Below are 16,713 nucleotides of genomic sequence, written 5' to 3' on the forward strand. Positions count from 1 at the left end.
ATGTAAAAAATAATCATTTCTCCAAAACACAGTTCTATTTATTGAACAAGCCTAGTGAAAACATACATGAGAAAATCGTACATTTGAAACTTCAGTTAAAGATCTGCATTTTTTGTGAAAAGAAATTCTACACTTTTCAATCAGCTCTACCTGTGTAATACTGAATTAGAGTTTTTGATTCTTCGCTAGGGGAATGTACACTTTAGCATGCAGACTGCAAAACGATTGCAAACTGAGAGGCTACGGTTACACTGACCTGAACTGCCAGCAGCAGTATGCAAATGGACAGTCTCAAAAATGCAAATTGTTGCTCATTTGCATATTGACTCACTGACAGAGGCTGCTGCTGGCAGAAGAAAAGCAGCATAAACATGGTTCTGCTGACAAACCCCTGCCTCCCCCTTTGTCGGCAGCCTCTTATGCCTGATTTTTTTTCCAGGAATAAGAGTCTGCCAACAAAGCGGGGGTGGAGTGGGTAGAGCGGGGAGTTCACTGGCAAAACTTTGTAGAATGTCTAGGGTGACCATATCTCCCTGCCCCAAATACAGGAGAGGGAGATATGTGGGGGCAAGGTGGCTTCTCCAAGCCCCAGAGAACCAGGACACTGGCAGCTGCTGGCTTCCCCCGGAGCCCCAGGGAATCCAGTCGCTTCCCCCAGAGCCTGCAGAAGCCACAGATGCCAGCCCTCCCCCAGAGCCCCAGGGAAGCAGCAGCTGCTGGAGATCCCTGAGCCCTGGGAAAGTGGCAGCTACCCACGCTCCTCTGCTTCCCCGTGGCTCAGGGAAGTGACTTCTGCCAGCAACTGCACCTGGGCAGCTGCAGGCGGAAAAGGTCAGCAGAGGCGGATAGCCCAAATACAGGACAATGAGTCCCTTTTAAAAAACAAGTCGGGATGCCTTTTTGATGTCCCAAATATGGGACTGTCCCGCTCAATACCAGACAGACGGTCACCCTACGAATAGCACATGAAAATGCAGGGTAATTAATCTGTCATATAAACAGGCCACAGGGTTCATATGCTGCCTATGGCCAGCTTTGTCATAAAGAGGTGCAGATTGCTTCTATAATAAAAATAGTTTGAATTGAAGATAACTTGTTATTTTCCCCTTTGTGATATCCCGGTTAAAGTGTACCAATGTATTTAGCACAACATCACAGTTTCGAACAAAATAATCAGTGCTTTGCTAGTTGTCATAACTGTTTATTTATTATAAATAGTAAATATTTACTGCACTTTTTACATGAAAGATTTTTTTACAACACGTGTGTTGTTGGTAGAGGCTGCAACACGAAGATAATATTTCTTTTGTTCCACCACCTTTTAAGACCGATGTGGGAACTAATCTCTGTACTATGCCTAGTCTCACTATCTCACTACTTCATAGTCCTTAATGCTAAAAGGAATGTATGTGTCCTACCTCACTCATTGTTCCAAGATTAAAGAGAAATAAATAACACTGCCTTCCATCTTCCTGTTCCTCTTAACATTTCAAAACACAAATTTATTGACATTCTAAAATGTCACAACACAAACTTATGTAAACCTTGATTCCTATTATTATGTTTCTATACTGGCTATCACTGTATAATTTAAAAGTAGATTTCAGATTCCAGGACAGCTCTGTTCACGTCCTGTACGTCACTAAAAAAAGAATGTAAACGTAATCATTTCAAATGTATTGTTTCCCGAAAATGGTCATGTCTTGTGAGCCATATTGTGTTGTTCTGCAGGCTGCACCACTTTTGCATTTTATCATAATGCATCATGTACTGCAGAAATAAAAGTACCTGCAAAAATATAGTTCTATCTATATCATTTTGGATGATCCCAAAGCTTGTGTGAGGTACAGAGTATTGCACATTGTTAGGCAGTTGTTGAAATCAAAGTTGTTTTTTTGTAGTTTCCTTTGCCTTGTTTGTTTCAGAATGTAATAGATTAGGAAAACTTCACACACGTAAATGGCAAGAATTTTCTTCATGTTACACGATACCTCATTCATTGTAAAGCAAAACTCGTATGTGACAATTCTTGACGACATGATTACCAAAAGAATAATAAGGTAACCATGAACTTGTCCTGGAAGTCTTTTACATCTTCCCTAGCTTCCTACAGACCATGACATTTCTTTTTGATGTCAATTTCCAGTGTGTAAAATCAAAATGTTCTCCAGCTCGTGCTGCAGAAACTGAGCAGTTTTAAATTTGGGATAACGTCAGCCTTGGATGTCATATAAGTCTGAGTTTGCAGAGCTTCACTGATAAGTTGTAGAGTATGTTGCTTGTCCAAACCAGTGCATGCTTTTTCAGCAACATAAAACGGAATGCTTCACCTGTTAGTGATTTTACATGCACCAGCATATTTTATACCTGCCCACGCTGAACTGTTGTATCTGTTTATTTTTTATTGCTCTTGGTCTTTGTCTTCTGAACTGTTATGTTCAGCGTATCCAAACGTCTATCGAAAGCAATGACTAGAGAAAAGAAGATATAAATCCTGTTATCTCTGTTGTGATTGCCCCAGCTTGGGTTGCATTTTGGTGACAAGACCCTTCTCATTCAAGCACTGGAGTGAGACCAGAAACAAGACAAGTTTTAACCTGAAGTGGACAGTTCACTTATGCAATATCTGGCTTCAGATAATGAAAGGCACCTGTAAGAAAGCAAAAGAAGCTTTTTTAAGTCATGCTGTGACAACCTCCCAGCAAGGGGCAATGTCAACTACAGATTGACATTGTCATATTTAATACAAATATATCAAAGGAAAGGGACTAATATTTTTATTCCTAGGACAAGTTTGACAAAACTCCGTGCATCTGAGATTATAGACTGTAATGATTCTTGAGCTGACCTCATTAAAAACATGTGGTTCTAATACTGGCATGCCAGCGGTTATTTCATTTTGGGCAGCCCTTATGTTTTACCTAATGGCAATCAGGTTTCATGTCTCAACAATTAATAACATCAAGATGTTGTTGACATAATTTGAGAAAATAATTATGCAGCAAAAAGCTTACTTGAACAATCAGTTATCACAGCAGCAAACAAGTTCCATTATGAAGAGAAGAAAAAGTCCTGGGGAGGATTGATTCTAACTTAGTTCCTTTGCTACACAAAGAAAAATATCCCATAGCTGGATAGCTACCTTACTAAGGATATGACACAACATAAATACCCGCATGATACTCACTTTGTCCGTATTGTCCATACTGGTAGCCTGTGACAGGGTCCACACTGTAGCCTGTAGTACTGTAAGTTGGTGGGCAGTAGGACTGTGATGTAGGCAGACTATCTAAACTTTTCATATGATCTAGTCTCTGACTGCAGCTGGCTGATACAGTAGTGGTTGGTTCAAGGCCCCCAGTTAGAGGTGAGAGGGCATAATCAGTCTGAGGCTGGTGAGGTACACCACCATGGTTAGTCAGGAGGCCCATTACCTAAAATAAAATGTATAGTAACAAAAGAAGGTTACAATGCATGAAGAACTGTATTCCATATAGAGCTGCAAGAATGAGGATGAGGATGATGATTAATCCTTTGGGCCCCTAGTGGAGCATAGGGCCTCCACAGAACAGAATACTGTTCTTTAATGTCCTGTGATATCTATTACTTGGTACTTGCCCTGCATTTTGGATTCCTGATCCAAAGAGGAGAACGTTGTGTTAGCCATAGTAACTTACAACTGACATTCCAGGAAAAAAAAAAAGTGGATAGGTATATGTGGGACAAAAAAAGGCATGCTGTTAAAATGTCTGATCACATGTCAAAGCTGAAATTGCTATGGGTGCTTAACCATTGGTGACTTGATGATGATGAGGATGACGATGATAAAAGAAAAAGAGAAACTAGATCTTCCAACACCCTCCAGGTTTTCTTATTAGCTGTCTGTGTTCCCCAAACACAAAATCTTCAGGCTGCTTTGTTTGTTATTACCCAGCCCAAGCCATTTTGTACTCTTGATAAAGAACCATGCTGCCAGAACTAAAATAACTAGAAAAGTAGCCACATGAGAATAGACTGAGGTATTTATATGGCCAATTTCAAAATCCACAAGTAATTAGAGAGATCTTAGGTTCCCATTTTGAGGCATGTACACCACATCAGCACTTTGAAATGGGATTGTGCACAAAGTAGAGCCCCACAGATTGTTCTAGTCACCTGGACCACAGAAACGGCTGCTTGATGGGCTGTTTTTTCTGAGATACTGTATCTTAATATAATTATTTTCTTCTTTTTTCTGCCATGTCATCATTGTAAACTTGTTTGTATTAAATATTTTTCTTTAGATGATATAGGTACATGAAGAACTGTATTTCATATAGAGCTGCAGGAGTACTATTATTTAATTTTCTGCTGCTGAAAAGTTCCCAACAGGACATATAAGGCTCAGTGAACAATAGGCATAGTAGTTTATTATTTATATTTACCTCAGAGCCCCAGTCATGTGCTAGGTGCTGTACAAAACACAGAACAAACAAATGACCCTGCCACCAAAAGCTCATCAGTTAACATTTGCTCATCTTCAAAAACCAACATCTGTTCAGTGGGTTTGCCCTGTAGTATAAGCATGCCTCCCAACGCAGAGTCAGAGAAGAAGGGTCCTGGCAGTACCAACAAAGAATATTTGTTGCAGACTGGGGGCAGAGTGCCCATAACTCATGTGCTGTTGGCATGCAGCATGTGCTTGTCTGTAAAGAATGAAAAGGTCATGGTGCTTGCTGTTATCAGAATCATGCCACTAATTTCCTAGCCAAGCCACTCCTCTCTAAAGAACAACTGCAGTGCTCTCTTTCCAACTTGGCGTCAAGCCTCCCATGACTCTTGTCGCTTCTTATGAATAAATGTCAATAAGTAATTAACCAGAAAGTCAAGTAAAAGGGACTTTACATGGCTTGAAAACATGTACGTGTCTCTAAAAACTCAACTCCCCAGCTGGAATTTCCTACGGAAGTTCAGGGAAAGATTTTTTCAAGAGCATCTAAGAAGTTCAGGAACACAAATTAATTGTCCTTGCTAAATCCCTTTTTTCTGGAAATCTCTTCCTTGTGATATATGTTTCTTTTCCAAGAACAACTGTATTTTCACAGTGTAAGGTAAAGATGAGCACTGCTCTCTTCTGCTATAAGTTTTATGCCTGACCTAAACTTACAAATTAGATCAACCTAGCTATGCTGCTCAGGGCTGTGAAAAAATTGTGCCCTGCGTAATAGGATTAGGATGACCCAACCCTTGGTGTTGATGCAGCAACATCAATGGAAAAATTCTTCTGTCACTAAAGCTGTGCTGCAGTACTGGCTGTTGTTTAAATATACACTGAGACTTGAAAAAAGGTCCCAAGATTATAGATGCAGGATACTACAACACTTCTACCTAGCCAACATATTCAGAAACATTTTCCAAGCCATTTTTCCCACAAAAAAAAGCCTCAAAATATTTTTCCGATTTATTTCTTTGCTTTACTGCAGTTTTCCTAACCTTTCTCTAGAAGATTAAAATGAAAATCCATTTCTCTAGGGACCATCTATAGGCTCAGATATACGTGCGGTTCTGAGGGTAGAAGATGATCTTTATTAAATTGCCGTAGTTTTCCATTGCATAAGCATAATGGGTTTTTATTGTAGGCTTGCTTGTGACTCCTACTCTGCCAACACTATGTTTTGTTTGTTTGGTTTATAAAGAAAAGAAATAAAGGCACTGGAGATCATGCTTTAAATGGGAGGGAAGGCGTGCAAAAAATTAACATAGTTTTGCTGACACGTAAGACCCAGGTTGATCATATCTACAATGTTACAAGGGCAATCAAATGCTTGTATCTAGAGCATGTATCACATACACCTGCAAATATCCACGGGAAAAGATGAGTAAAAAGTGCAACAGTTACCTACTCAGAAAACATGAGCTATAAAAGCACTGGATATATTGCCCCATGCTCATGTAAACTGGACCCACACTTTTGCATTTATTAGTAAGATTTTTTCTGAAGAGCAGTTCAGAAACATTCTCATGTTTAAGGATTCAAGGAAATTGTTTCTATCTGACTGGAAAATTATTTGGTTCACAGAAAACTAGCACCTCTAAGGCCCTGATGCAGCATCAGGATCTGCTAGCAGCAATCCCAAATTCCAACATAACAGAGCTTATTATGCTTCATACTATATTTTCTCTGAATTCATCTTCCTACGGAAAGGAAAGGAAAGGAAGCCCCGTGTTGACATGTACATAGAAAATGAGATGCGGAAAATATTTACGTTGGCATGTGCATCATAATTTAGACTATATGCCTAAAATGCACAAAATTTATTAGAATCTGGAATAACTCAGCAAATTATTATATAACTATTGGATTCATTGCTTATTACTCAGTTATGTTTTATTCTATTCAAAGTTTTCACGTAATAGGTTAAATTCAGCTCTCATAAGGAGCCCCATTACAATTCCAGGGGGAGCCTGGCCCAAGTGAGGACCACAGGATCCAATCCTGCCTACAAGAGAGCCTTTAGGGCTCTTTGGATGAACATGTTTATGCCCATCACCATAAACTACTTCTCAAAGATACATCTGGACCTCAATGACATCTATGAACATTCCTAAGTTTGGGAGTGTTTTGATCCAGGGCTTTAGCTGACCCAATATGGAATTAGGGGTAAAGCTTTAAATGGGAATCTGGATCAGATTCTAAACTCCTTCCGAACTTCAGGTGTGCTTGTATCTGGTGTTTTGAATCAGACCCACCTTTAGAACATTTACCCTTTCGCCACCCATGTAGCCACTGCAGAGTTAAAATGTACTCATGCTAGCTGGGATCTCATTCAAAATTTACCACATTTTAGGTCAAGTTGTCAGTCACTTCTGATCAAGTGCAGATGCACCTAGTAAATCAGATGCCTTTAACTGTCCTGGCAAGAATGACAGAACTCTATCATGAAGACTGAAAAAAATTGATTTTGAACAGTAATTGTCTTCTCAGAAACGTCTTCTTCAGAAGCCTTAGGAATCATCCTGCAGTTGATTAGCATCTAAATAATTAGATTTTTTGTCGTATCTGTTTGAAAGCTCCCAGGGAAGTCGCCTAAAGGCAGAAGTCTCTCTGATGGTATGTGTCATGACCTTATCACCCATGCAAGAAGTTTCAGGAAGGGCATGAATGACTTTCACCTAATCAATTAGAAAGCCATTAAAGCTTCAATCCTGCAACTTATACTGATCTCCAGTGGAAGTAGATGCTGCTCAGCACCTCACAAGAGGTGCTCTGCTACCTCCAGGTCTGGGCACACAGGGTGAGAACCTCCACTGACATTAACTAGCACAGCCCCTCAAAAGTAAACGGAGCTACAGAGATTTATTCCAACAATAGATCTAGACCAAAATACGTAAGAACAAATTACATACCTATTAATTAGGGGCATGATTAAGCTCCCAACAAATTAATAAAAAGATTCCCATTAACGTAACTGTGTGTTAGGTCAGGACCCAGGTCTTTAGAGCCAAATGCTGAAGTTCTTTTTCATGCTGAACTTTAATGAGGTTTAATGAACTTTTGTCAATATGCAACATTTTGTTCAAGATTAAAGCAGAACAATAAAACAAAACAAGTGTTTGCTATGTGGTGTGAGATTTCAAGTTTGGCTTGATAAGAAATACAAGGAGTATCCTTAAACTGATAAATAGTCTTTGAGTTAGTATAACAAAATACAGGATGCAAAACAATTATATTCTAAGACACCGTCTCTCTAATTTCAATCTTGTTTCCAGACAAAATTGCAATCTAATGAATACAGTGCACTGCAACAAGAGCATTATACAGAAGCATTTTACTGAGAAATTTCCACCACTCTTCCCTCAAAACAATACCAAAACCAGTGGGTTTTTTTATTAAAAAAAAAATTAAAAAGAGATGGCAGGACTCAGCCAGCTCCCTGCCTCCACCCTCCCCAGCCAATCCCACGGCTGGACCTGCCACAGTGCTGATACCCAGTGCCAGCAAGCCCTGGCACAAAAAAGCATTGCCAAATATCCTCCACTATTTTCACAATAAATTCTGAGTTGGTGAGAATGAGTACAGCTCCACTGACCTCGACAGAGATTCCCACCAGTTGTGGTCATGTCCCAGTACATATAATTAGAAGTGGGTGATAAAAGCCTTAACAATACACAGGCAGCACTGGGTGCATTATGAGCTACTATATAACATACGTCCATTATCAATAAAATGAAGCCCCTTAAATTGAAATAAAGCTTATTCCATTTTAATGAAACATTATGCCAGTTAATCTGGCTGGGAGTTTAGTAGATTGGACCCACCATAGGTATAATAAAATTCTCATATGTTTTAATTCATTTACGCATGCCTGCATTTAATATGGTTTGTGACCATGCCTGCAATTAATATGATTTATGAGAACAGAACATGTGTAATATTTTGGGGGTACAGTGATACATTCTTTTTACCCTTCTCTGAATGAAAGATTTAATGACACAGGCTCACAGAATATTGTTGGCATTTAACGTATTAAGTTGAGTTGACAGAATCATGAGTAAACTTTAGTGGAGTTAATGATATCCTCTTATCTGACCCTGACACATTTGCAGCATGTAATTTACAGAAGCTCTGTCCAGGGAATCTTGACAAATGCTCCTAACGATGTCAGGGCTATGTTCCATTCTAATGTAAAACAGATGTGGGTCAGATACCCTCATTCATCACTAACACAGAAAATTTCAAACTGCTTCTAAGATGAATGACATTACCTGCTGTTAACTCTTCACTACAAAAAAATCTCTGAGCAGCAAAATATCACACCAACAAAAAAAAAAAAAAGAAGCACATTTTGAAGACCAAGGCTTTGAATGCATCACACAACTAAGTCAACATTTTAAACAAAATCTCAATGTGAAATCTGAATCAAATATGTTTTGATTGGCTGAAAGTGATCAAACACATAATCTATCCTAAATAGTAGATATGGGGTGGGGAAGTGAGGGGAATAGCAGTTTTGTGGGAAATTTTAAGACTTTCTTAAAATTTAATTTAATTTCTTAAAATTTAATTCTTGTTCCCAGAATTAAAAGCATACCTGTTTTGTGGCTTTTGTTAACGGCTTGGGAGAGGCAGTCACAAGAAGTTTTCATGATCTATTATATCAGCTTTTCAAAGAATGTTTATTGAAATTGTTTGAATTCATTACTAAACCATGTTCTTGGTAAACAAAAAGGTTCAGTAACGATTTTGATATGACTTGATTAAAATAGCAATTAAAATATTCCACAACAGTAGCTGAAAAGCAGAAAACTTTGAAGATGTTGACAGTTTTTTTGTGAATAATCCTGTTTTGTGATAGAGGATCTATTTTTTACCTCAAAAAGTAGATGTGCAAAATCGTTCAGGAAGCCGTATGGAAGGGAGATATTTAGTATGTAGAAAATCACAAGCGTTTGAAATGGTAGAGATCAAGAGCATAAGAATCTTCTGATCTGAATAATCTACTATTATATCACCCAAATAAAATGAGAGATGAGATGGAGGAATGTCCATAGCAAAAATGAATCTTATATAATACTGCTTGAGGGCCTGCCACATGATGAAAATTGTCAAATTCAAGAAATAAAGGTGACTCCATGTCACATCTCACATTTCAGTGTCACTGCATTTTTTTGTTCAGGTTGAACCTCTCTAGTCTGGTGCTCTCATCCCAGCAATACGCATAAGCCGGCGTTATTTGAGTCAGTTGGACAGCCACTTACCATGGTGCAGCCAACTCTCCCCTGGTCCCATAAAATTTGTTCAGAGCCACCAGTCCTGGCTCTCAGTGTCTTATGTAGTTATTTAGCTGTAATTTACCCCTAAATGTCTTCTAAGAGCCAAGTGTTGGAAGTGTTGGTAAAGTGCTCGATAATATTGACCTCCCCTGGTCCAGGAAAGTCGCTGATTCAACCTGAGGTACTTTTTCTACAGTTGGATTACCTCACAGTTACTGAGACACTAGAACAACGATGAGTTAAATTTTCAGACGTGAGCAGTGGTTTGGGGTATTTCTCTTTATAGGTGGTCAGCTTTTGCCACTTTCGGGAGACCTAGTTTTCAGAAGTTGTAAGTACCTTCCCTTTGGCAATCAGGTGCCTGTAAAGGTGTTTTAAAGTTAGGCACCCACAACTGGAAGCATCCAAAGTCACTTAACGCTTCTGCAAATTTAAGCCAATTTTATGCTTCTCTAAGAGTAAGCATGAGACTGCAAAAGTCTGATTGTTTCCACTAAACTAAGGAAATGGAATTATGAAATCAACACAAAACACCATGCCCCTAACATCATTAATAACAATCAGTCCTCCGGTACCTTAGAGATTAACAAATGTATTAGTCTCTAAAGTCAACAGGACTGCTTGTTATTTGTGAAGCTACAGACTACCCTTCTGAGACAACTCAACATCATCAGTTCCATCTGCAGCTTCTCTCAGGCAGCTTGCGCTCAGACAAGTTACACGATGAGAACAAATTGCCTCCCTAGTTGAAAATATCCAGAACTTCCAGTTAAAAATGACCAACTGACTTCTGCCAACTGGTTACTAGTTGATCGATTCTCCTTTTTGACTCACATCATAAGCTTTTGACTAGTATAACCACTTCCAAACTGATCCAATGTATTTCTGTGGACAATCAGATGAAGAACAATTTTATTGTCCCAATTATGGATAGTAAAGAAAGCCAATATTTTATCTACTTATTTAATTATAATTAGGCACTGCAAGTTTTCAACTCTTCGCTCTTGAGCTTGCAACTTAATAAAGCATCCTGAGTGCATCTTTCTCCTAACTTGAAGTCCCTAATGCAATAGCTAACATGTCTTGAGCTGATGAAACCAATTGCACTTTGGAGTACAGACCAACACAGCTACCTCTCTGTTACGAGTCATGTTAAATGCCTGGGCCTCCCAAAAAGTAGACTCAAAGCAGCTCTAATTTTCACTACTGTCCAAGGGAAAGGTTATAATTTTACTTCAGGATATTGCCAGCCAATATGGGAGAACTGGTAAGCATGCCAGAGGGTGCTATGTGCCCTCTGATGCAACTTTGCAACTAACACAGTCACTAACACATTTACTACTTTGTACCACCGCATACAGTTCCCAATTCTATTGCTAGGATCCACTTTTGGGACACGACAGTTCAGTGATTCTTCTAGGGTGGGTGAAGTGAAAAAAAAAATTCCATCAGGAAACAGGTTACAACCACCTGCTCTTCCGGATCTTAGTAGTAAAAGCTTTTAACAGTGGACGCTTAAGGCTTTGCAACCCATGTGGATTTGTAAATGTAGAAAAGGAGTGGTCTGATGAGCAACAATACTAAAAGAATTCTTATGTCTGGATCTCAGCCCAAACAGATTCTAGAATAGGGCTCTATAGAAATCAGAACAGCTCGAATCACATGGATCTAAGTAAACTTTACTGCCTTTACAGTTATAAAAAAGAATAAGAAAAGGTCAAGGGATTCCCACGCCACACTAAAAGACATTTTTTCCCTCAACTTTATACAAAAATTAAAATGATGAAATCCCCTATCTTTGTAATAAGCAGATGGGTAGTAAGACCATACACCTTCAATTGAAAGAAACATGGTTTGACAAACGGCCATTGCCTTCCATCCGAAGAATCTGAGGCAACTATTAATGCCATGATCTGAAAATGACATGCCAGATCAGAAGCTGTCTTGAGTTCTGTACACATGCATTAATGCTTAGATGCTACTCCCTAATAAGTTTCAGGATTAACAAATATTTGTCAAAAGAAAATGCATCGAGCAATTCAAATTTAATTTAAAAAGCCACTACAGTATTCCAATAAATATATGCATGAAAACCAAGAAGCTGCATAATAGGCATAGCCAACACAAAATATGCAATTTACATACATTACACACTAATAATCTCAATTCTGACATTATACTTAAAAAGCTCCAGCTTACTGGCAGAGATGGATTTTTTAGTTACTGTTGTTAAATGGAAACAAAGACAATACTTAACAGAAGTTCCCTGAGCTATTAATCACTGCCTTGTTTCTATAATGATCAAACCTTTTTAAGTCTATAAAACAGAGGATTTCTCACCACAGCCAGGTAATAATGGGTAAAACAGACTCAGAAAACCAATACTCAATCACCCTGATGAGATACACAGACCATCTCTGAAGTTGCTGAATGTCAAGAAGACACTTAGGACTCCCAACTCCCTCTCTTTGTTTTAAACTTGCACATACACATCTTACTCTTATTTTCCAGAAAATGACTTGGACAGGAAGCCAGGTGTAGTGGATGCTGATATCCCCTCCTTTCTTCCCTCCCCGACCACCCTCAAATATGCCAACACAGGGAGCAGCTAGGTAAAGTTTGTTACTCCAGTGGTAAAATTAGTGTAACAAAAGTGTAGTGCCGTTTACACTTCTTGTCATATTTTCCTCTTTGCTCTCAATTTGACTACCATGTTTCTCTTAAGTCAGAAACATAACTGCCTGTAGGCTAAGGAGCAAAGATAGAAATGGAGTGCACTTCATCAAAATAAAATACATTAAGGGAACTGTGGGCCAGAGTCTCCCCTGGGATAAACGTAGGCAATGGAGCTATGGTATTTTACATCACATGAGGATCATGCCTGGTGAATCTTAATACCAGACCTTGCTGGGTACCTCAATGAGCTTTACCATAAAGGATGTTCCAGAAGGCAGTGTAAGTTTTTTTAATTCTTTCTTGAATACTTCACATAAATTCAGCTTGTGCTTTGTACAGTTTTTCCCTTGCTTGCTTGCTTCAGGGACAGTCAAGGGTGCAGACATCATTTTAACAGCTTATATACATACACAGATTCAAACGGGTCAAAAATCCCCCAGGAAGCAAAGAAGCTCTTAATTTCTCATTAAAAACCTTTTCCCACTCCCTGCCCTGACCAGCTTAGTGTTTGTGTCTCTCAGGGAAAATTCCCACTACCTTTTCTTAAATAAAACCCTAAATGTAGAATTGGCTTGGGACTTTTTGGACAGGCCTGTGAAAGAGGTTTTAATGCCATCTCACTTCACTGCCAAGCACGACTAATTCCTGTCCACCAGGAGCAGAGATCTTTGGGGAGGGCTGAATCATGCCATTTGCGAAGGTTTGGCATTAGATAATTATTTGGGACATACCCCCAAATTACTGGACATTTTATGTATTAAAAGTGTGTGTCTGGCATCCCCTGAAGCCTACTTCTGCAGAAATGGAACCCAGCTGCTTGTTCCTTTCAAAGCCAGCAATTGGTTTAGGGCAATCTATGTCTTCGAGTTGATTTTGGCCAGCAAAGAGGATAGAGATTTGTTTATGAAAACACGACGGCTTGGCTTTGCCTTATATCTCTAGTTTCCTATATCTGAGAGTCCCATAGCTGCACACAGCCAAAAGGCCAGTTCTGTCTAAATATTTTCGCCAGGCCATCAGAGGCACTTCTTCAGCATTTGTTTAATTTTAAACATTTTTTACCATTCCCAATAAAATTCCACATGCTCTCTCCCCCAAAAATGGATGTGACCAAACATATTCAAGTGATAAGTAAATAACATCACTCTGCTTTCTACTGACCATCTTCCCCCATAGCCCAGGGTAAAGCTGCAAAGCAGCGGTAGAAATTCTAAGCGCAGGTCTGGACAAAGGTAGTGGAATGCTAAGGCCAGGTCTGCACTAGACCTTAAAGTCAATCATAGACACACAATTCCAGCAATGACAATTATATAGCTAGAACTGACTAATCTACAATCAACTGTCCTGCCCGTTCTCCTGTCAATATCCCTTACTCCTCATCTGCGTAAGGAGTATAGGGATCAACTGTCACCCCCTAATAGTTCATTTTTGTGCATCCCCACTGGGCACACAAAATTGAACCCTGGAAGGTTGACCCTTACCGGGTTGATCTGCTGGGTAGTGTAGTGGTATCCTAAGGCACACAGACCAAATTTTCCCATATGAAGATAATTCTGACTGCGGAATCAGGGCTGGCTTGCAAGAATTGGAGACAACAGTAACTATTGGTGTCAGTCTTATCATTTTTAAAACCTCCTTTAATTATACATGCTCACAAGCTATCAGAGGCAAAAACTTGTCCCACCAATTCCTTTTGGTAACGATCCAGTGTTACCAAATGTCACAGGACTTCTACAGTGTAGCACTTAACTTTCATATCACAGTGAATAAAAGCTTTTGGACAGAAAAAAATAGTTCTTCTCCATGGCTAGAACTGACTTGCAGTGAAAATGATGCTGAAAAGTGCCACTGATGGATTAACTAAGAACCATGGAGGGATTTTTATGTCTAAATTATGGAAGCCTTGAATACTATGAATCTGGTAATTTTAAAAACATGATGCCATTAATATAATGTCATGCAATTTGATGGAGATTACATTTAAAAATTAGGATTCTTCAAAACAAAACTCATTAAAGTCTTGTTGGAAATACATCCGCTTGGTTTTATGTTGGTATTTTTTTTACTGAGATTTAAAGGCATAAAGTTTTGTGTTCCACTATGTGCTATAGGAATCTCTGAAACTTAATTACATTTACTGTTACAAAAAAGGGTTTATGAACTTTTGCCTTTAGGCAAAAATGTTTATTTCATTGCCTTTGCTATTCATTCTTTTCAACTTCGATGCCTTTGAACTTTTCAGCTGCACAGAGTTATCACCGTTGTGCAGGAACCAGGAACTGTATTCCCGAGATGCAAACCAAAAGTTGAATAAAATGAAGGCGGCAAAGATATATGAGTCGTTATTTTGGCCACCCTTTGTGCCATTAAAATCTCATTTTCTGCCTATTAGAATGCCCTCTCACTGCTTAGGCAGTGGCGATAGTCAGTGATTAGTGTGTAATTGAGTATAATTGTCTTTTCACTTTTCATTTGTGTCATTCTGAGCTTCTCTCTGTTTTCCTAAGCACTGAGAGGAAAAAAGGGTAAAAAGAAGATAAAGCTGTTAAAACTCTCACTCTCAGCCCTGAAGAGATTCCTGATTGTAATTATAGATTGCATCCCCTTCGTGACATTTCTCAGTATTTAGTGGACAGCTCTTCCCAACACCTGGGTGAAGCCCACCCTAATAAACTAAACGACTGGATATTGAAGCGATTGTTAATAATGTCGACTTCAGACAGATGCCACTTGTAGGAAATTTAACCAACCTTTTGACACTCAATTATCAAGGCAATTTATTAACATGATCTCCTAAGAAAATCTCATGCAGATTAGAAAAACAATTATGGCATCTGAGCATTTATAGCTATTTCCCAAGAATGGTAAGTCTTCTAATTAAGGAATTTATAACTTGATTATAGCTCATCGTAATGTGTCCTGCTCCTCAACTGCACCTCTCCCATAATAGCATCTGTTCCTTCAAGAGCCATTTAGTGAAACCTCTATCCTCTCTTAAAAAGGCATAGTATTCACAAAAAGCTGACTTTAGACCAGACAAGATAACTGCTCTTAAACTTCCATTGCCTAGGAATGGATCTCAGGGAAAATAGTGGCACATTACTAAAACTTGACAACTGAATGTAAACATGAAGTGTGCATGACTACGTTATAATTAACTATAAGCTATGAGTTTGATGTTGCGAAAAGAAGAAAAGGAAGCTAGCAAACTGAAATCATGTGGCTTGTATAAAGAATACATTATGGTTTAAATTTGGCAATTCATTACCCTGTGGCCTCAGGGAATAGGTTCTTTGGTTCTGGTATACAGCAAATCCTCTGTCTGAAAACACGGGACTGACCTGGGGTGAAAGGCCATTGCCAATGGCAGGGTTCATGGGATTTGAGGGCCCGGATGGAGGCACAAAGCTGTCTGTATAGCTGGAAAATCCATGCCTGGTGCTGGGTAGGCAATATGCAGAGCTGCTTTCTGGATTTGAAGGGAGGCTGCTTTGGTGTACAGTGCTTGGAGGAAGAGGCTGAGGTCTGTGGACTGTACTGCTTGGATCAGACACAGCTAGAAGGGAAAGGAACACATTTGCACACTTTCTTCGTAGTCTTCTGACATAAATTCACTACATAAAGTTTAACACTGAGAGGAACTCGTCTGGACTGGCAGGTAAATATTAGCCAAAGCAAAGCTGAATAATTTACAATTACTCAATATTTAGCTGGCCAAAAGGGAACAAAAACATGAAACAAAGGGGACATAAGACTCTGTCAAATCTGCATGACACATTCAATTGTGCAAGTTATCTGCAGATGAAAATCTCACATGATGCCTAATGGGCATCTGGTCTGCTGATTAGTAGGATGTAGTCTTTCCCAGTGCTTTTTTTGAGCCAGTATGTGCCGGTACAGAGCATCAGCGCCTTGGAAGCCCCAGCCTTGGGATCCCTGTCCGCGGGAAGGGGGAAACCCCAGCAGCCCCAGGGCTGGGAGCCAGCCAGGGTGCAGAGCCCTACCAGCATCTCCAGCCCCAAGGAGCAGCTGGGGTATGGAGCCTTGCTGGCAGCCCCACTCAGTGGGGTGGAAGAGGAAAGGGAGCCGGCTGAGTACCTGCTCCTCTCCCCCCACCTCAAAAAAAAAAAAAGGGCAAAACAAAACAGTGGTCTTTCCTCTCCAGTTCATCTGTAGACATTCAGCCCCAGTTGGTAGTGAGTAGTGATCAGACAAATTTGGAGTTTTGTAAAACTTCCCTACTCAGATTTTGGTTTCACAAGAATACACACCTCTGGTTTGAAT

At 39.4% G+C, this 16,713-nt stretch overlaps 1 protein-coding gene across 5 annotated transcripts in view; it reads right to left on the reverse strand.

Annotated features, from left to right (window-relative positions):
• Positions 1-1,043: 1,043 nt before the first annotated feature.
• Positions 1,044-16,713, reverse strand: part of PAX3 (paired box 3) — a 107,855-nt gene continuing 92,185 nt past the window's right edge. For all 5 annotated transcript variants that reach the window (XM_075003855.1, XM_075003859.1, XM_075003857.1 and 2 more), the window contains 3 exons: positions 15,771-15,985; positions 3,188-3,434; positions 1,044-2,650 (listed from right to left, as the gene is read on the reverse strand). In XM_075003855.1, the coding sequence (XP_074859956.1) occupies positions 2,616-2,650; positions 3,188-3,434; positions 15,771-15,985 (497 nt within the window). In that variant the 3' untranslated portion in view covers positions 1,044-2,615. The remainder of the gene's footprint in view (positions 2,651-3,187; positions 3,435-15,770; positions 15,986-16,713) is intronic.

Source organism: Carettochelys insculpta, chromosome 10 (genome assembly GCF_033958435.1).
Source record: "Carettochelys insculpta isolate YL-2023 chromosome 10, ASM3395843v1, whole genome shotgun sequence".
In the NCBI taxonomy this organism is placed as follows: domain Eukaryota; kingdom Metazoa; phylum Chordata; order Testudines; family Carettochelyidae; genus Carettochelys; species Carettochelys insculpta.